Source organism: Manacus candei, unplaced genomic scaffold (assembly GCF_025592945.1).
Source record: "Manacus candei isolate 608988 ecotype Guabito, Panama unplaced genomic scaffold, ASM2559294v1 h1tg000076l, whole genome shotgun sequence".
In the NCBI taxonomy this organism is placed as follows: Eukaryota; Metazoa; Chordata; class Aves; order Passeriformes; family Pipridae; genus Manacus; species Manacus candei.
The window spans coordinates 11,099,166-11,120,280 of record NW_026138124.1 but is presented as its reverse complement, the minus strand read 5'-3'; the positions used below and the strand labels follow the sequence as shown (position 1 = coordinate 11,120,280).

Genomic DNA, 21,115 nt, shown 5'->3' with positions numbered 1-21,115 from the left:
AGCAAGTTGACTGTTTGGTCTTGGTGACAGCAATAAAATAAAGATTTTTCAAGCATTATGAAATAAAGTCAATATTCTTGGCTGTCTTGGAAAAAGTCTTGAGTAAATTGAGATTTTGCCATAGTTTCTTATGCAAAAACTTTTATGTCCATGTACAGCTCACTGAAACAATTCTTACAGGAACTTCAAAAGTTCAGTGAAGGGATTGCCTGTGGGAGAGGGGGATTTTGAAGTAGAAGGCTGTGCAACTATACTTGAATTTCGTATACTTCTAAACTTTGTCTTGAGTTATAGGTTACAAAAGCAATACATTTCATAAGATGTTTAATTGTAACTGTTATGTTTGACTACCTTCCTGACAAGGACTGTGACTGTTTTTCCTTCCATCAGAGTCTTACATTTAAGGAGAAAATGACAAGCCTTAAATTTAAAGAAAAACCTACTGATTTGGAAACCAGAAGCTACAAGTTCCTGCTGTTGTCCTTGGTAAAACTGATCCATGCAGATCCAAAGCTCTTGCTGTGTGTAAGTATATCCCACTATTGCACTGTTCATTTGTGGTGGAGTTTACTTTTGAAGCTGCTAAATGAATAAAGATTAAAAACATACACCTGGCATCTAGGACACGTCCTACTCATCCTTGTCTCTGGTTATGATGCTCCTGTGCTTTTAAAGGGAAAAGATAGAACAAAAAAGAAACTGTAATAGATTTTGTAGAATCAGAGCAACACAATGAGAAGGAGCATCAAGTTCTGTGACTCTGAAGGGGAAGATGGGGGAAGGAGAGGGGAATAGAAGAAAATTAAAATAAGGAGGTTGGAAATTAGTCATAATTTCAATGAGTAGAAAGACATACAGTCTTAGATCTTCCATTTTCTCAGGTCTGTCATTGTTTAATTTAAACATATTTCAGTTCTATCAGACATGACATGCAAGGGGTTTCCATAGATTAAAAATAAAATGACAGACTTTCCTAAAGATCCCAAAATCCACCTGGTTCGACCAGAGGAATGCTACTGTAGCAGTCAGTAATGTGGGCAGGCATTAAAAAGTTCTCCAGCTTAAATTTGCTTCCCTTGTTGCTGTTCAGAATCCCAGGAAGCAGGGCCCTGAGACCCAGGGCAGCACGGCAGAGCTGATCACAGGCCTCGTCCAGCTGGTGCCACAGTCCAGCATGCCAGACATAGCCCAGGAGGCCATGGAGGTGAGCACTGGGGCAGGCACTGGCATTGGTAATGTTAAAGCCAGAACCTGTCTTTTACAAACATTGTGTCTGTGTGCCTGGGATGGCTTTGTGTGGAAATACAGGGGAAAACCTCTAGGTTTGGAGTATGAATGTGGGATAAAGACTCTGAAATGAAATACCTCTGATGTGGACTAACAATGAATTCTTGTTCTTTTGTATAATCCTTCTGTCATGCTTTTTACATCTTATGTTCAAAACAATGTAGTGGATGTGTGCCTGCAGCTATTTCTCTGCCTGTGCTCGTGCACCCTGTGAATTGCTGTCTTTAAGCAAGACTCTTTGGTTTGACTTTAGGCCTTGCTGGTTCTGCACCAGCTGGACAGCATTGACTTGTGGAATCCTGATGCTCCTATAGAAACATTCTGGGAAATCAGGTATGTAAATTAACTTCTATAAATGAGAGAAATAGCTGTTATGATTTGTCTTTTTTTAAATAGCTGTGAGTATTTCAGGAAAGCTTTGCAACAACAGCAGGAATCTGCAGTCAGAATTGTCATGGAGAAGTTGTATCTTCCTTACACTATACAAATTTAATAAAAATATAACAAACATTTTGCTGGCTCCCTTAATGACACTCTTCAGCAGATGTTGAGGTGTAGAAATGATTATTAGTTTGAAAAGTTGGAGATTTTCCCCCTCATGCAAATGATTGCTACTTTTTAAATTCTGTTTCATCCTTTTGGGACTAAGGGGAGGTTAATGCTGAGCAATTCCAGAAGTGTGGGTTTGCTAATCCTGACTCTGAAGCCCTCCCCTAAAGAAGGTGATAGCTTGGCCTGACCTGCAGTCTCCATTGGTCTTTCCTGTATATTTATGAGAAAATTTAATTAATTAAAATCATCTTGCCTTTATAAGTTCACAGCAGCTGTTGTGGTTGATTTCTTGGAGAATATTAAGGGAAATGAAGTTCCAAAAAAGTCAGAATTACACAAAATGCTAAACCAAAAAATAGGAATCTGTAAACTCGGAATTGTAAGAATTGCATTAGCTAAGTAATAAACCCAATAGTATTTGGTGCTTTACTGTGAATTGGTGCTGATGTTTGGTGGAGAAGGAGGGAACAGCAGTGTAGGAGGAAGCCTGGGCTGACCCCCCTGGACAGGCAGGAACTGACACCCAGGGCTGTAGTTTGTAGGAACAGCAACGGGTTTGTGCTCTGTTCGGGCTGGGGGAAGACCCATCCCAACTGACACTAATTTGGACCTTTGGCAGTTTTAACAGAGAGTGTGAGGCCTGAATGGATGTGAAGAAGGAACATCCCTAGATGTGTTCCTTCCAGAGCAGAGTTGAGGCGTTGTCAGAGCAGTGTAGGTAACCTTGTCCTGCCCTGTCTGTGCTGTATCTGTCTGGGGAGAGCTGGACACCCCGAGCCCACGGCCCCGAGCGTGGGCTGGGACAGGACCCCATCTGGGACAGGACCCCACCTGGGACAGGACCCCATGGCTACAGGGCCTCAGGAGCTGAGCAGGCTGCTGGGGGTGGGCAGGGCCCCAGGGGAGCTGGGTGTTCCCAGTGCACACTCTGCTCTCTGTGGGACATTCCAAGGGCCAGTGTTAGCCCTGCACAGGGTGTTCATGCACAGGGCCTGTTCCCATGGGAAGTGCAGTGCAGCACCTTCACCCCGGCGGTCCCACAGCTGAGGCTAACGCTGAACTTCGTTTTGCTGCAGTTCACAAATGCTTTTTTATATCTGCAAGAAGCTCACGAGCCATCAGATGCTGAGCAGCACGGAAATCCTCAAGTGGCTGCGAGAGATTCTCATCTGTAGGAATAAATTTCTTCTAAAAAACAAAGTAAGTGAGTGTTGCCATCTCTGTTAGGATCATCAACACACGTTGTTCTCTGCTTTGTCACTTCCTTTATTTACCACACTATTCTTATGATTGGAAGAAATTTAATAGCTACACCTACACTTTCTGTTCTCTGATTTCCTCTCTGCTTTGTGAGGCACCTCAGTTAGAAAAGTTAACCACAGTTAGGTTTGGGATTTTTATTTTCTTTTTTACTTTAGCTATATAGGTTGTTTTACTTGCCTGGAAAATGTGTTTCACAGAAACCTATGCCTTATGCCCTAATACAAAGGGAACCAGACCCCAAAGTGAGAAAAGGAGAAAGTAGTTGTGGTAAAATGTAGACCTACATGGATAAAATAAAAGTTTCCTTTTTGATCTCAGGTTCCTCTGAGTCTCAGAATTCTGATTTGCTTCTTTCTGATAATCTTAAAATATCAAATAGTGTATTTCTTAAGGGAAATGCCATTCTAAGATACCATTAATGTGGGTAACTTTATAAAGCCCTGAGAGCAGCAGTGGAAAAAGTACCGTGTAAATGTTGAGGATCCTTTTACCTTCCTCAAATCTATCCTTTTTGCACGTTTTAAAAACTATGTTGATATATTGTTTTTCTTCCCTCTTTTCATAGCAGTCAGATAGGAGTTCCTGCCACTTCCTCTTCCTTTATGATGTCTCTGGAAGTGGAACTAGCCAAATTTCTCTTGACCATGAAGAAATGATGCGCTGTGCACCAGGAGCTACCCTCAGGAAGGGGAAAGGGAATTCTTCCATGGTAAGTAATACACGATAATAGTTAATTTTAGCACTTGGGAAAAACCCCTATGTGCACGTAGAAATTAAATTACTTTGGGAGTAATTTTAAAAAATAGAATTAAGTATTTCTAAGGAGGAGAAGACATCTGTATCCTAAATAATGTATGTATTTAATATGCTGGTTAATAATGATGTTTCAGACTTTACAAAGTCACACCTTCTTCAGTTAAGATGTTGATGAGTGTGTCCTCCTTAGGAATGCACACGGCATCCCTCGTGGCAGCATAGAGAGCTCTGAGCCTGTGTAGGATTGCTTATTCTTACTGGCATAAAGGCAGTTTAAACACGGTGTGGCTGAGGCTGAATCTTGATAAAACTGCCTTGTTAATCAGCAGTATTCCCAAACGGGGCATTGTGTGTTTCCCAAGGAAAGCGCGGCGGGATGCAGCGGAACACCCATCTGTCGCCAAGCCCAAACCAAACTGGAAGTGGCCTTATACATGTTCCTGTGGAGCCCAGACATCGAGGCAGTGCTGGTGGCCATGTCCTGCTTCCGGCACCTCTGCGAGGAGGCCGACATCAGGTGTGGGGTGGATGAAGTCTCGGTGCACAATTTCCTGCCCAACTACAACACTTTCATGGAGTTTGCATCTGTCAGCAACATGATGTCAACAGGTGAGGGTCAGGAGTCAGTTAAACACCTTTCTACCTGGATGATAAGACTGTTCTTTGTGTTTGAGTTCTTCAAACAGGTTGAGATTCTTGATTTGATTCTGCTCTGGCTTTTCCTGAAATATCTCAATTTCTAGAATTGCTAGAAAGTGTAAAGAATTTGGGTGACTGAGTTCATGAGGATTTTACAGTGTAACAGGAGGCTGCCTTTTCTAAACACTTTAAGGGGATGTGTTCCTCTTAGTTCAGTAATTGCTTTCAAAGATCACAGATTTGATGTAGGTGGGTTTTCAAAAAATTGTTCTGTGCCCTTTGTAGGGAGAGCAGCTCTTCAGAAGAGAGTGATGGCGTTACTGAGGCGCATCGAGCACCCAACTGCAGGCAACACAGAGGTGAACTTCCTTCTCAGTTCATACACTCCTTGCATGCATATTGCCACAAGTGGTTTTGAAATTAAATCTTGATATGTCTTCTTTCAGGCCTGGGAGGATACACATGCAAAATGGGAACAAGCTACAAAACTAATCCTCAACTATCCAAAGACCAAAATGGAAGATGGGCAGGTGACTATGAACTCTTCCATAGTTTCAACCTGTAGAAATTCAAAATAACTCTTTAAGCTTATATATTTTAAGGAATCTGAATTTTAATCTAGAAAATCAGTTTTGTAGGCAGACAGAAACTCCATGAAAGTATTCCAGAAAATGAATGGTAATCAGTTGTCTGCTTTGTTTGCTAAGAGACTGTCATGGTTTGAGATGGCCCCCCCGGGAGTCGGGGCACCAGATAAGATGATATGGTTTGAAGCTGGCTCCCTGCCAAGTCTCCAAACCTTACCAGAGACCAAGAAGTAATTTGACTTAAATTGCTGAGGAGGAGAATGAAACTGAGCTTAAAAATTAAAAATAAATCGAAACAAAGAGTAGGGAAAACTGTGGAATAGTGCTAGAGAAACTCTGAAATCCCTTTCACTGGAAGTTTTTAAACAAGCCAAATGGCTGCCATGATTTAAATGTGCTTTATCCTGGTGGCAGAGCAAGGGATTGACTGGCAACCCCCTTCAGTCCTCTCTAGCCTTGCTTCTCAACCTCCCTGGAAGCAGCCTCTGTACAGATTTCTGTTCCTGCTGTCACAGAAGGGTGAACACTGTGACAGATGGACACTGTCAGAGGTGAATTTTTGGAACTGTGAGTGGCAGGCTGTGTTCCAGAGCACTCCTGATCTCTCCCCGTGTGTTTAACGGGGAGGTTTGAGCGCCAGCCCCTCTGTTGCAGGTCACGGAGAGTCTGCACAAGACGATTGTGAAGAGGCGCATGTCCCACGTCAGCGGGGGCGGCTCCATCGACCTGTCGGACACGGACTCGCTGCAGGAGTGGATCAACATGACGGGGTTCCTGTGTGCCCTGGGGGGGGTGTGCCTGCAGCACCGCAGCAGCACCGGGCTGGCCACCTACAGCCCCCCCATGGGCCCCATCAGCGAGCGCAAGGGCTCCATGATCTCCATGGTGTCCACCGAGGGCAGCGTCGAGACGCCCGTCAGCAAGTTCATCGACCGGCTCCTGACCCTCATGGTCTGCAACCACGAGAAGGTGGGGCTGCAGATCCGCACCAACATCAAGGATCTGGTGGGCTTGGAGCTGAGCCCAGCACTCTACCCAATGCTCTTCAACAAGCTGAAGAATACCATCAGCAAGTTCTTTGACTCTCAAGGACAGGTACAGTGGTGATATATTATTCACATTTCTGTCAGTTGTGTCCTTCACCCGGTGATTAGATGGGTCCCTGTCTGTGTTCTGTGCAAACCCCCCCTGTAAGCAGTGTGATCATCACAGAACGTGTTAGTGAGCACTGTGTGTGTGAGTCCAGGCTGTATTTAACATCAAATAATTGAAAACATCCTTGACTTCTTAGTGAACTCTTGGGTACAGAATCTGTGAGAATGTTTGCAGAATCCTTGTGGCTGCAGTACTGATATATTGAATCTGGAATGTATTGGAATTGTCCAGGAGATTTTTGAAATGCTCCAGTGTATTATCCCTCTTTTTGGTTTTGTGCATAAAGAGTTAAGACCAGGAATTTTTTTCCTGTAGGTTTTGCTAACTGACACCAACACACAATTTGTAGAGCAGACCATTGCTATAATGAAGAATTTGCTCGACAATCACACAGAAGGGAGCTCAGAACATCTTGGACAAGCGAGTATTGAGACAATGATGCTAAATCTGGTTAGGTAAGGAATCCTCTTGACCTTCCTATACACAGTAATTATGTTTAAGAAGTGAGTTAGAGCCTTCTAGTTTGTATCTTTTCTTACATCCATGGAGAAGCAGCAGCTGATTTTTCTGATCCTCCTTGTGGTTCTGACAACTTCAGTAATCATGGAGATCATTTGTGTAGCATCAAGTGCATCGGTGGAGAGTGACTTTTATTCTTTAAAGAGCTGACCATTCCATAGCTTGGCCCTATTCCTGTCAGCTTTCCTGCTTTCTTTCTTGTACATTGATGTTAATGGTTAAAAACCAGCTGAAGGGCAGATTTGGGTTCAGTTTTATACTGACAGAAAACTCCTTTGGCCAGAAGAAATTTGCTACTGGTCTTCTGCTGATGCAGGAGCAGGGTTGAAATATGAAGTAGCATTAAGTGTTTAATTAGTATTTTTGCTTTTTTCTTCAGGTATGTGCGTGTGCTTGGAAATTTGGTGCATGCCATTCAAATAAAAACGAAGCTCTGTCAGTTGGTAGAAGTAATGATGGAAAGGAGAGATGACCTTTCATTTTGTCAAGAAATGAAATTTAGGTAAGGATGACATGTAACACCTGGGGTGATGAACTGTGGGCAAGTGTAATTTTGTTTGGTTATATGGTTAAAAAAGGAAACAAAAAAACCTCTGTCACACCAGTATTCCTGGTATAGGGATAGTTCTGTCATCTTTGTCTTCAGAATTATTCAGAGCCTGGTGCTGCATTAAAATTTTGGTTTGATTGTGGTGATACTAGACACATGTAACAATTCAGCTGGTCACACAGATCGGGGTATTGCTTGCTCTGACAAAACTAGTTCAGTTCATCTTCAGTGTGTGGTGCTTCAAATAGTTCTTACACTGAGTTTGTAATAATTAAGAATGATGCCAGCAGTAGTAAGTGTGTTTAAAAACAACCACCCCAAAACTAAAGAAAACCACAATAAAAAACCCCAATAAAGCTAAAGAAACATATTTATATGTAACAGGAACAAAATGGTGGAATATTTGACAGACTGGGTTATGGGAACATCTAATCAAGCAACAGATGAGGATGTGAAATGCTTGACAAGGTAAGAAAGAACACTCTTCACCCGTTTGGGAAGTTGCTGTCAGTATTCCAGGTGGCATTTGGTATCCATGCATGAGCTGGCTCCTTGAGCTGCCTTTAGCAGAAGTAATGTTAAGGAAAAGAAAAAATTGTAACTGAAGTTCTGGTGAGCAGAATTATATTAAATGTTTAGTCTTAACTGACATGGCTCCTTTTAATACTTTTTCTGATTTAGCATTAGGAATTACCATTTTGTTCTCTAGAGCTTTATCTTTGTGGTGCATTCTGAAGAGTAAAATCATCAAATATTACAGTGTTGAATTTGTACTTGAATGGTTTTTTAGTGACAAACTGGATTGCAGTTGTTGTCCTTAGGAGATACAGTGCTTGAACCTGTACCACAAAATGTAAGAGATGTTTTCATGATGGACAGAACTTTACTAAGATATCTTTTTTTTTTTTAATTAAAAAGTGTTTTTTTCACCTGCAGTTAGATCTATTACAAAAAGGATTTTTCGTTTTATTTTATTAAATTTTATTTTTCAGAGATTTGGACCAGGCGAGTATGGAGGCAGTGGTTTCTCTTCTTGCTGGGCTTCCACTCCAGCCTGAGGAAGGAGATGGTGTTGAGTTGATGGAAGCAAAATCTCAATTATTTCTTAAGTAAGTAGTGATTTTTTAACTACTTTTTGATACAATGACTCTAAATAGAAGCACTGTATGACTTCTGTTACGAACTGTGTTTTTCTTCAGTGGAAATAATTGTGTTATTCCATCAGGAATTACCTCTTCTATGTCCCATTTCACAAATCTCTGCCTTCTGGGTTTATGGAAACATTTTCCTTTAGAAAATGATTAGAAAATTTGGCTTTGTTTCTGCTTAATGCAGAAGTGTGCTTCATTTGTGGCAGGGGTTAGCCTGCTTTGGTACTGTATTTGTATCTGTGCCACCTCATCACTCTCAGGGCATCTCTTGGTAAGGGCACAGCTGTGGAATGCCCTGTTGGAGGAGATGTGCCCCCCAGTTCGGTGGTGGGGGTTGTTGCAGCACGTCTGGAGCCTGGACTGTGACGAGGCGGGGATGGGGAGGTTCACTGTGGGGTGCAGCCCCTCGTGGGCCGTGGGTCTGCAGGCCGTGCTTTGCCACCCGGGGCTCTCTCCCCAGGTACTTCACGCTGTTCATGAACCTGCTGAACGACTGCAGCGAGGTGGAGGACGAGGGCGCGCAGGCGGGCGGGCGCAAGCGCGGCATGTCGCGCAGGCTGGCCTCGCTGCGGCACTGCACCGTGCTGGCCATGTCCAACCTGCTCAACGCCAACGTCGACAGCGGCCTCATGCACTCCATAGGTGAGGCGGCGGGGCTGGCCGGGCACACCCCAGTGCCTCATTGACACATTGGTATTTGATTTCCTTTTACATCTTCCTTAGTAGTTCTGGGTTCTTTTAATCAGGCTTGGGCTATCATAAAGACCTCCAAACAAGAGCCACGTTTATGGAAGTCCTCACCAAAATTCTGCAGCAGGGGACAGAATTTGATACGTTAGCAGAAACAGTGCTAGCGGATCGGTTTGAGAGATTGGTGGAGTTGGTTACAATGATGGGTGATCAGGGGGAGCTTCCTATTGCTATGGCTTTAGCCAATGTGGTGCCTTGTTCTCAGTGGGTAAGTTGATTCACACATTTTATTTCCTACATTTTTTAAAATAGTAAGACTTGAAATAAAAACTAATCAAACATTAAGGGTATGACAACAGTCTGTTACAGAGAATAGAGCTGCCACTGATGATAGCTAACCCTTCTTAGGATGTTCATAAAAATTGGACTGAATCTAAATTCAGATCTTGGTGATAAACTGCATTTTTGTAGTAAATTTCAGTTAAATGTCTAGGAGTTATTTTTTTATACAGTTGTTATAATAAATGGTGTGTGCTGTAATGCAGACACATGATTCTATTTGCTCTTCTAGATTTTAGCAAGATTGAATTGGGCTTTGTTATACAGCAGAGTAACTGCTTATTTGTCTGAATAATATGAATTGTATGACTGGATGTCATGAGGCAGATTTTTAGACAAGTAGTAGCATGGGGAGCATTTACAGAAACATTGTGCATGTGTAGTTTGATATTTACCTGCCAGACCCCATAGCAAACATAAAGCAGTAGTGCAAACTGCTTGGTGGTTTTTTCACAGTACTTTTTTTTTTTATACTTGCCTTGGTTCACTGTGAGTCAAATTAACATTTCCTTCTTCTAAGGACGAGCTGGCTCGTGTCCTGGTCACACTCTTTGATTCCCGGCACTTGCTCTACCAGCTCCTCTGGAATATGTTCTCAAAGGAGGTTGAACTGGCAGATTCCATGCAGACACTCTTCCGAGGAAACAGCTTAGCCAGTAAAATAATGACTTTCTGTTTTAAGGTACATTATCTCATTTTTGTCTCCTGCAGATCACTTTGATAACAGGAAGAGTTTAGCAATCTGAAAACACAAAGCTGCCAGGCTGTGGGGTTAAGCATGTGGGTAATGGGATCAGGTGGGAACAGTACAGAGGTGCCTTTGGGCTCCTGGTAATTTCAGCTCTCACATCTGTGAGTTTAGGGGGTTTTCTTTTTATGTTTTAATGGTTGAAGAACTGAATCTTGTAGATAAGATATGCACAGGCACAACTTCAAAAGAGACATCCTCCTGAAACTACCCCTTTTCCTTTCTGACTAGTTCAGTAATAGGAGTGATTCTGGGCCAGTACAGCTGCAAGACTGTTCCTGGTGGTTTAAAGATGGGAGACAAAGTCTGAGGTGTTGTTTGTGCTCCCCTTTCCATTTAAAAAGCTGTGTACAAACAGATAAAGTGTGGAATCACTGCTCTAGGAAAGAATCCCTGCTGGGTACTGTGGTTGTTAGTGACCTGTAGTTTTCTCCACAGTGGAAATGAATTAAAATCCTTGTAGATATTGATCTCAGTTGTGTTCCAAGGGTGAGACTATAATATGCAAACTCCAGTTTTACAGGAATCTGGCTTATGCCAAAACAAATCAAGTGTTTTCAGGCTCTTGTAACACTTACAGAACTTTGCAGTGTTCCTGTGGATTGCTGTGTTAATCTGGCCTCCTGTTCTTGTTTTTCTTGGACGCAGGTATATGGTGCTACGTACTTGCAGAAGCTTTTGGAACCTTTATTGAGGACTGTGATCACATCTCCTGAGTGGCAGCATGTTAGCTTTGAGGTGGATCCAACAAGGTTTGAGATTCAAGGGGAGGAGCAAATGTATTTATCTGTAAACATGATTCCCTGGCATTGTAAATATAACAGGGCTCCTTTTTCCTTGTTGCAAATATGTTTCTCATACTTTCATACTGTTCCACTCCTCACTTTTCCAGACACCTTACTTGTCTCTGCTGCCCTCATGCCCAGAGAGGGTTGTACAGAGGGTTTGCTGCATGTCCTCTGAGCCCTGAGAAAGCAAGGAAGAGAGAGAGCCCTTGCAGGACCTCTTCTCCTACTTGCTATTTCATGCTTTTATGTAGGCCACTAATAAGGGTGTTTCCAGCAGAACCAGAAAGCACCTATAGGTCAGTGACTGCAGAAGCAAGATAATGTGTGCATTGCATGTGTAGTTTTTGCTTTAATTTCTCTTATCACTTCAAGACCTGGATTTAGTAGCTGTTGCTCTACTGCTTTGAATTATCTCTAACTCTTACAAAGATTATAAGTATTCATCTCTTAAGTAGCTTACCCAAAGGATAGGCCTCCTTATTTATAGCTTAACCCTGAAATACCTGTGTCTACCTCAGGTGTTCGTTTCAGATAAACCATCATGAAACTGATAATGCATTTATCAGTTGGAATTGTGTGTGCATGCCTTTGTATGGAATGGTCTGAGAGGATCCCACCTACAGCCTGTTCATTGCTGGGTTTTATGTGACCTTTTATTTGCATCTTATGTGGTTTGAAATAGCAATGGAAACCTTTGTGTAAAAGTTTCTAAGTATTTCCATAAGAAAACTGAGGCAATGAGATTCTGCCGAGCACGTGAGTGCAGTTTGTGTCCTGTGTGCCACTGCTGGTCATACATGTGTGGGTGTGTTGCAGGCTGGAGCCCACAGAGAGCCTGGAGGAGAACCAGCGGAGCCTCTTGCAAATGACAGACAAGTTTTTTCAGGCAATCATTAATTCTTCCTCGGAGTTCCCACCCCAGCTGCGCAGTGTGTGCCATTGTTTATACCAGGTATGCCTGCAGTGGTTGCCTGCCCCTGAGCTTTGGGGTTGGTTTGTAAAATTCCAGCACTTTGGAGCTTGGGGCAGTACACAGTGGGCATCTCTTAAAGACTCTTCTCAGACACTTGATCAAAACCACAAATCTAAATGCAGGGGCTGAATGGTGTTTGAAGATTTGGGTTGGCAATGAGGAGGTGACTCGATGTTGGTTTTTTAGGTACCCCCATTCCCTGAGCTCCATCCCCAGTCCTCTGCTCTGCCCTGTGTCCCTGCAGCAACTCAGCAGGCTGAGCCCAGGGTCCTGCTGGGTCTCTCTTACTCTTTGTGTGGTTCTGATGGATTTAGCTGCTGCTAAAAATCCCAGTAGGGATCCCCGCAGTGCTCATCAGCAAGAGTTTCCAGTCCTGTTGGAGGACTGTGGAATGCTGTGCCTGGTGGAATATTGGAGCTGTGGTCTCAGTGAAGTGCTCTGGAAGAACTATTTTTGGCCCTTGGGCCATAGAGTGTATCTCAGGTCTAAAGCAAAGAAAATAGATTTTATGACCTATGTGAACTAATTCTGGGTTAATCAGAGCAACTGCTGCGATTCCCAGAGCTTGGGAGAGAGGAGCAGTGAGTTTCTGTTGTGACTGCTGTGGTCTGGGCTGTTCTGTGAGCTCCTGCAGTGAACCAGGCCTGCAAACGCTGTGCCTTGTGTTGCTCTGACAGCTGAGTGGCTTCTAAAGCCATTGCTTTCTCCTCCTGACAGTGGCTGTGTTTGGGTTGGTGGGGGGTGGTTTTGTTTTTTTTTTTTGCTGTGTTTGGTTGCTGAAATCAGGAAATGAAATGGGCAGGTTGGTTTCCTTCATGGCCACAGTCTCAGATATCAGTGGGAGAATATTTGAGTGTTGCCGAAAAAGTCCCACAACAGCCTTGGTTGTTTCTCCTGTTACTGGATGTTACATTTCCCCACAGCTGATCCCAGAATTAGGTTTATATGCTGTTTCCAGGAGGTATCAAGATTATTGCCATTTCAGTGGTACAATATTAGAAATTATCTCTGTGCAGACCATTTGTGATCCCTGCTTGAAATGGTATTTCTAAAATGTGCTTACCAGTGGGCATTCCCAGAGATTTTTCTATGGAAGCCTTTCCAAGTCTGTTGGCTTTATTCTTGCCTTTACTGCATTTGGTAATAAGGGTAATTTGATCCCAAAAGAGATGATTTACTGGCAAATATACAAGTGATATACACTGATACTCAGCTTCAGTGTTTACTACTTTAGCTGTTTCTGGTAACACCTATATCCTTGTACAAGTGTTTGTTCATCACAAATAGCGTAGTAATTCATTCTGTACGTAAAATTCCCGGGAGTTTTGAAGAGTCTGGCCTTTATCTGAAAGAAAGTACAGTCAAGATCTGATTTGGGAGTATTAATCCATTTTTATCATAAAAACCAAATAGGTGACTTTTATAGATAACTTCACTTTTAATAAGGTGAATGTGTTCCGTGCCAAGCACTAGTGTGAAAGTAAATGAGACTGAATTTTGTGGGGTGTTTTAGTTCTTAGAGTTTTAAAGTAGCTGTGTGTGCAAAGAGTACTCAGCAGGTGTGTTCTTTAAATGATTAATAACTAATTTTAATCAATGTAGCAACATCACAGAAACATATCTTTAGTTGGATGTTGGTTTCTATGCTGGCTGGTGTTTCTGTTTTGGGAACAGAGCCCAGTAAGTGTTTTCCTTTGGAAACATCAATAAGTGGCTCCTGTGACAGAGTCACCTGGCTCCTTCCAGGTAATGTGTGTTCAGGAGTGGGCTGTGGTGAGGAACAAGCCTGATCAAAGTAACTCCTGCAGGGAATTTGTGCTGGCTATTTCAGAAAATCCCCACATACGTGATTTTTCTCACTAAAGAGGGATGGAAATGTCCTGTATGGCAGTGGCTGGGTGAGCAGAGTGTGTCCAACTGCTTCAGAAGCCACTCCGTGGGAATTGCACAGAGAAGGTTGGCAGAGGTGCCACTGGTTAAATATTAATGGGTCCTGCACAACTTCCAGTTCAGCTTGGTGAGCACAGTAGCTTTTACTGCCTGCTTTGGTTTGGGGTTTTTGCTTTTTACTCTGTTACATTGTCAAGTTGTAGGAATTCTGTCCCAGTTCCAGTGTGACCCTTACAGAGGGTTTGAAGGTGAGTGTGTGTTTGCTCTGCAGTGCTGAGGGCTGTGGATCCAGCTGCAGGGGTGGCTGTAGGGCTCCCCAGGGCTGCTCTGCCCCGTTCCAGCTGGCAGGAAGGCTGTAGGGTTGAGCTGCAGGAGGTACCTCTGCCCAGGGAGCAGTGCACGAGGCTGAGGTGCTCTGGCTTTGCTCAAGTCCTGGTGGAAATAGCACAGAATTTGATGGTTCTTGGTGGGTCCCTTTGCATCTCAATGAAATGCAGAAATAAGCACAGTCAAGTCAGATCTCTTGATTTGGAAATCTCTAATATTAACACAGACCTGCTGGCTTTTTTTCTTCCTTTGTCCACAGAGTGTTTTATGGCAGTGTTAGTTCTCCCAGTGGGAATAACCCGGGTGGTTTACAGGTCTAACTAAATTGAAGGACACACAGAGAAACATTGGGAAGATTTAAAACTCTAAATTTAATGTTAAAGTATTTCAAAGGTATAACACTCCTATTTTTACTACTGAAATTATTTGGGGATGGTGAAATACATTTGAAAGCTGAATATACCATTTAAGGCCCAATATTGTATATGACAAGCACATTGATGTGGTTTGACTTTTAATCTAGCCAGAAATAGTAGAAATGATTGAAATTCAACATTTGCTTGTTTTGTATTTAGTGCTTTGTAAATAAGATGTAATAAAACTGTGAAATAAAAACTCCATCATCAGTCTTTAGTTTATATATTTCATTTTCTGTTGGTTATGTTTGTTACATTTTACTGTGTAATTTGTGTACAAGTCAACATTGGTTTTTTTGTTGCTGTATGTAGTTGGTGCTGTGACTTGTTTGTGCTCATCTCTGTTCTGTAGGCAACTTGCCACTCTCTACTGAATAAAGCTACCGTAAAAGAAAAAAAGGAAAACAAAAAATCAGTAAGTTTGGAGACCTTTTTATTAGCCATTTCTTTCAAAGCACAACAGAAATCTTTTGCTGTTTGTTCAAAATATCTTCACTTCAGTCTATTTGACCTCACTGTAAAATCATTCTACTAATTCTGGCACAAAATAGCTTTCATTTCAATTAACACTGGAATTAAGTTATATTTAAAATATTCTCTGTGTGCCTATTTGAGTAAACAAAAGACATTTTTAACCTTACTGCTTAGTGTTTAATACTCTGACTCTTCTAGCCTTGCCACCATCTTCAAATTAAAAAAAAAATGCGGAAGGAAAATGTTTTCTTTGGTTTTGAGAAAAATCTGAGTCTGTTGAGCTGCTTTAACACTCTGGCAGATAACCTGAGCTTGCATCATGGGCAAAGAACAATTAATAGTTGTGGGGCACTGAAAAAAGCATCATGGGACATGCTTCTGATACATTTTCTTTTGTTTGCTTTGTGACTAAGCAAAAAAAATGAACTTAGCACTAGTATTTATTTTCTGAGAAAAGGAGATTTCCCATTTTAAGTAACTTGCTGTGTTAGAATTTAGATCTGTGGGTTGCTTTAGATTGGTGTCATTAAAAGTTCAGATTTATCCTTTTCATTGGCAGTAACCTAAAAATATAAAGTATGAATAAACCAGCCAGAATGGGAATTTAGACTTTTAATAAATACTCTCTTATTTTTACTGTAACTGAGCAGAATAGTAATTGTGTTTAAAATGCAAAATCTATGGGCAAACCAGTATTTTACAAGAAAATATCAGTAATTGCATCCCAAGGTAACGGACTGGAGTTGCTATTGAACCAAAGTGATTCTTGGTGTATTTTGTACTAATGGCTTTGTCTGGTTTAAGCAGCATGATTTGAGATTGCACTAGTTATGTTTTGAAGCATTTTACTAAAATTGGATTTGTTTGGGTTTTTTTTATTTCTTTCAAGCTGTACCTTATAATACCAAGCTTGCTAATTTTATTCTGTGAAAAGGTAGAATCTGACTCGTTTTGATTAACCATTGTTACTCATTAAAACACACACAGATATTGATGCTTTATAGGACCACGTGTTGCATATCTGAGAACTTTATTTTTGTCAGGAAGCTTTGTCTTTAACTGTTCAAAGTCAAGTGAAAGATACCTGGACAATAACTCTCCTCTTAGTAATGCGTAGCTGATTTCCTAAAAGCAAAGAGATTTCTTTTTTCTTACCACAAATTCAGAATTATTGTTTTCCCTTGATAGAAAAGAACCATATTTTAAATATGTAGTTCTAGCAAATTCCTGCTCAGTGGTTTTGGACAGTGTGTGGGTAGGCAGAGAAGTGCACTGGCTACTCAGCTCTGGCTCATTGTCTTTCTGTGATAGTTCTGAAGAGTTTTTCTGCAAATATCTCCTCCTCACAAATTTAAAATTACTACTGAAACTTCACAGCACAAGTGGAGACAGCACATAGCTGGAGAGGCTCTTGTGCTCTATTGTGCCATTATAAGTACACAGATAAAAGACCCACTAATCCCAAGAGCGTTGTGTGTGTTTGGTGGAAGGCTGTGCACACCTGGGGGTGAACGTACAGTCCTTGGCAGGGCCCGGGATGGAGCAGCTCTCAGACACTGGCAGGGCATGGGATGGAGGGGCAGCAGCTCCCAGAGTCTGGCAGGGCATGGGATGGAGGGGCAGCAGCTCCCAGAGTCTGTCAAGGCCTGGGATAGCAGCTCCCAGACGCTGTGCAGGAGCTGTCGTAGCCGTTTCCCCTGTCAGGGAAGGCTGTGCAGCAGCTGAGGTGAAGGCAGCTGGTGTGAGACCCCCCTGCCCCTCAGTCCTTCCCCTCTGTTCTGGTCCTCTGCGGTGCAGCAGAGCCCACTCCAATGTTCTGAGCATGGCTGGTGTGGAAGGAATGCTTAGGCTTGGCTTACCGTGCAGGCTTTGCCAGAGCCCTCCCTGCCCTCACGGCGGCGTGTTCTCTGTGCCTCACGCGCAGGTGGTGAGCCAGCGCTTCCCTCAGAACAGCATCAGCGCCGTGGGCAGCGCCATGTTCCTGCGCTTCATCAACCCCACCATCGTGTCCCCGTACGAGGCCGGCATCCTGGACAAGAAGCCCCCGCCCAGGATCGAGAGGGGCCTGAAGCTCATGTCAAAGGTGAGCCCGGGGGTGTTTTTACGTGCCCGTGCTTTATTTTCTGCCTGCTTCAGTTCTGTTCTCTGATGGGTATGTGAAAACGTAGGAAAACTTGTAGTTTATCGAAGGTGCATTTAAACACCGTGGCATTGATGTTAGAGGTCCCAGCAGGGTAAGGAGGTTCAGGAACAGGCTATGTGGGGAAAAACACCTGTGAGGGGAAAAACACCTCGCCAAAATGGTGGAGAAGAGAGCAGGACTCCAGCCCTCCACTTGAACTTCTCATTTGGAAACAAACAAGTGACTGGTGTTGCTGTGAGCACAGTGAGGGGAACAGCCGGCACTGACTGAGTTCATACCACTGCTAAAGAAAGGATTTTTCCTGTCTTTAATCTCATTTGGTCACATCTCTTGTAAAAATGAAAAAAAGGTTTAGTGATGGCACACAAATTCTTTGCCCTGTACATATTATCCATTTTAAATGTTGAGGAGTTATATTTTTCTTAAAATAGGTATGTGCTATTGATTTGACTTGCCTGTCTAACTTCTAGGAAAAATAGTTAACATTTAATAAATGGTGGTTTGAAAGATGATTTATTTTCCCGATTTAACTTGAGTAAAATTCATAAATAAGTGAAGTGGTTTTCTAGTATTTAAAAGTAGGAGAAAGAAAAGACTTTGAAAGTGAATGTGTTTTAAATTAATTGGCTTATTGGCCTTTTTGTTTTCTGGCAGAAACAGTTTAACTTTTAATTACTGTAACAGTTACTACATTAAACCTTTGTGTCTTTGCTGTCTTTTTATTCTTTAGATACTTCAGAGTATTGCCAACCACGTCCTGTTTACAAAAGAAGAGCATATGCGGCCTTTTAATGATTTTGTGAAAAGCAACTTTGACGCAGCACGAAGGTGAGGCCTGGGGACGCTCCCAGAGTGTGCAGAGGGAGCTGAGAGTGCCCTCACAGCCCTTTCATTTACCTGGAGTCTCCTTGGGAGGTTTCTCTCACACACTGATGGCTGTTCCTGGGTGTGAATTCCAGGTTTTTCCTTGACATCGCGTCCGACTGCCCAGCGAGTGACACCGTCAACCACAGCCTGTCCTTCATCAGCGACGGCAACGTCCTGGCCCTGCACCGGCTGCTGTGGAACAACCAGGAGAAGATCGGCCAGTACCTGTCCAGCAACAGGTGAGGCTTCAGAGGGGGGAGGAGGGGAGTTGCTGATGGGAAATGTACCATAGAATCATGGACTGGTTTGGGTTGGAAAAGACCTTAGAGCTCATCTCGCTCCACCCCCTGCCATGGGCAGGGGCACCTTCCACTGTCCCAGGTTGCTCCAAGCCCCGTCCAGCCTGGCCTTGGGCACTTCCAGGGATGGGGCAACCTCAGCTTCTCTGGGAAACCTGTGCCAGTATCCCACCACCCTCACAGGGAAGAAGTTATTCCTAATATCCAGTCTAAATTTAGCCTCCTCAGCTTAAAGCTGTTAATATTTGGAAATACTCTCCTATGCTTCTGTTATTATTACTGAGAAGGATATCAGTCTTCATTGAATACTCTTTGTATTTTTTTTGAAAAAAGTAGGAATTGCTGAGTAAAGCACTTTTCTTACAAGGAGTCTGCTGTTTGCAGGGACCACAAGGCTGTTGGACGGCGACCTTTTGACAAGATGGCCACTCTTCTTGCCTACCTGGGGCCTCCTGAGCACAAACCTGTGGCAGATACACATTGGTCCAGTTTAAATCTCACCAGTTCCAAATTTGAAGAGTTTATGACGAGGTAATGAGAGTGTTGTGGTGGGGACATGCAGTGGGGGCTTCTAGACTTTACCATGTGTGGGGCTGTGAGCAGTTATTGAGGCTCCTGCTGTTGTTTCGAAGGGGAGTTTAAAAAACCAAGTCTGTGTAAAGCTTTTAGATTTCTGAGTAGATTTTAATTAAAAAAACTAAACTGGGCACTGGAGATGGTATTAACATTTGTAATTTAATGAAGGCTTAAGATTATGTGAACTTAATATTTTTGTTTAAAGGTGCAAGTAAAGAGGATTTGGTTGGTTTTTATTTTTTATTATTTTACTTTTTTGAAAGGTAGTTGTGAAAGTTGATGTCCATATATTGCTTTTTAGGCATCAGGTACATGAAAAGGAGGAGTTCAAAGCACTGAAAACGTTAAATATTTTCTACCAAGCTGGGACATCCAAAGTTGGCAATCCTGTTTTCTACTACATCGCTCGGCGGTAAGAAACCTTTCACCTTCCCAGTCTGAAATAACTGTAAATCAAAAGTATCAAGTGTGTATAAGAGACACCAACTTTGTAACAGACAAGAATCTGAAAATAGCTTAGTTGCTAAAATTTACTGACAGTATTTTTGAGTTGTTTCCTAAATCAAAACTGTCATAGTTTTTCAGCCCAGGAGTATGTGAATACCTGTGGAAAAAACACCTAATATTTTAAATGCACTTTATTAATTTTCACTGTCTCAAGTAAACTACATCTACACCACATTGCTGTTAACCCTTTATTGGTGATTTTATCGTTTTCATTTTCTGAAGTATTAAATGAGTAACAAGCTAAAACATGGGATAAAATTTCTCAAAGTGGTCCCTCAAAGTGGTATCTCATTTTAAGGAGTAATACAAGTACTTAGAAGTTTCACACACAAGCATGGCTGTGATGTTGCTTCAGTTTGACCATCATGGCCTAAGTTTTTTGAAACGATTGGGATCTGTGGAAACAGCACAAAAGTAATGAGAGAAGCAGATGTTGATATGTGAACTCCTCCTGGTGCTCCCGTTGCTGGTGTGTGGTGCTGGTGGGTGCTGGCTGTGGTGCCTCACTGCTGCTGTGCTGAGCTGTGTCATGGCAGGAGTGGCTGTGCTCCCTGGGGACTCCTGTCTGAGCTGCCTGTCGGGGTGAGGTGGGAAGAGCTTTGGATGGTGGTGCCAGTGTTGATCCATAGGATGGTGCCAGTGTTGATCCATAGGATGGTGCCAGTGGTGATCCATAGGGTGGTGCCAGTGTTGATCCATAGGGTGGTGCCAGTGGTGATCCATAGGGTGGTGCCAGTGGTGATCCATAGGGTGGTGCCAGTGGTGATCCATAGGGTGCTCCGTGCTGGCTGTGGCACTGCTGCTCGTGGTGTGCCGGTGGTGAGAGTGGCACTGCTGGTGCCAGTTCTGGTATTGTCATGAGAGGGGATGTCATCAGTGGTGAACCTTCTGCAGAGCCTTGGGAGTTCCTGTGAAAACATGGAAAGAAGCAGAGGAAGCCACTTTCTTAGCAGCATCTTCTGTTTGTATCCAGCAGTTTAAATAAATAATCAACACATGCTTGCAAGCAAGTAATTCTTCAAATTGCATGTTTCTAATGAAAGTAATGCTCAACAGGCATGTAGGATCTTTTCAATTAATGAAAGTTGTAGATCCTTAATTTTATTAAATTCTTCATTGTTTTCAGTAGTGCTTTTTACTCTGTAGGTTGAGTTACAAACCCCCTTTGACTGGGGAAATTACCTTCCTTTAACTTTTCTGCATTTTCAATGCCCTTGACTCATTGGATAGAGTGGAAGAACACAAGATGAGTAGCATCACTTCTGTCCTGATTTTCTGTCTTCAAAAGCCACACAACAGTCTGTGAACCTGCTTGTGTGCTGACAGAAGGGATTGTCCCCAAGAGAAGTTTGGATGCCTTTTCCTCCCCCTTAAATTTTTTTTTTAGCAAGATCCCTAATGTTTAAGTGCCTTCCACACACAGAGTTAGAAGTGAAGGCAGTCTTTGGAATTCTCTTAAAAAAATTCTCTGCTTGCCATGTTTTTATTCCCTATTTTGTTCCATTTCCCTGGAGCAGCTGCACGTGCAGTTCTCCTGGCAAGGCCTCTTGTCAAACCCAGCAGGACAGGCTTTGCTCTGGGATGATACCCTGGCATCTTCTCTTGTCATGAGGATGTGG

General features: G+C 42.7%; 1 protein-coding gene across 9 annotated transcripts in view; it reads left to right on the top strand.

Moving 5' to 3' along the window:
- The window catches only part of NF1 (neurofibromin 1), a 78,852-nt gene that overhangs the window by 16,873 nt on the left and 40,864 nt on the right, over positions 1-21,115 (top strand). For 3 of the 9 annotated variants that reach the window (XM_051809361.1, XM_051809360.1, XM_051809362.1), the window contains exons 13-35: positions 391-525; positions 1,091-1,204; positions 1,541-1,620; positions 2,916-3,039; positions 3,668-3,811; positions 4,221-4,467; positions 4,783-4,856; positions 4,944-5,027; positions 5,739-6,179; positions 6,555-6,694; positions 7,138-7,260; positions 7,693-7,776; positions 8,301-8,417; positions 8,920-9,101; positions 9,206-9,417; positions 10,009-10,170; positions 10,885-10,988; positions 11,841-11,976; positions 17,029-17,187; positions 17,978-18,075; positions 18,207-18,353; positions 18,798-18,944; positions 19,291-19,401. In XM_051809361.1, coding sequence (XP_051665321.1) covers positions 391-525; positions 1,091-1,204; positions 1,541-1,620; positions 2,916-3,039; positions 3,668-3,811; positions 4,221-4,467; positions 4,783-4,856; positions 4,944-5,027; positions 5,739-6,179; positions 6,555-6,694; positions 7,138-7,260; positions 7,693-7,776; positions 8,301-8,417; positions 8,920-9,101; positions 9,206-9,417; positions 10,009-10,170; positions 10,885-10,988; positions 11,841-11,976; positions 17,029-17,187; positions 17,978-18,075; positions 18,207-18,353; positions 18,798-18,944; positions 19,291-19,401 — 3,365 coding nt within the window. The other 6 variants (XM_051809359.1, XM_051809357.1, XM_051809358.1 and 3 more) reach the window with 5 other exon arrangements.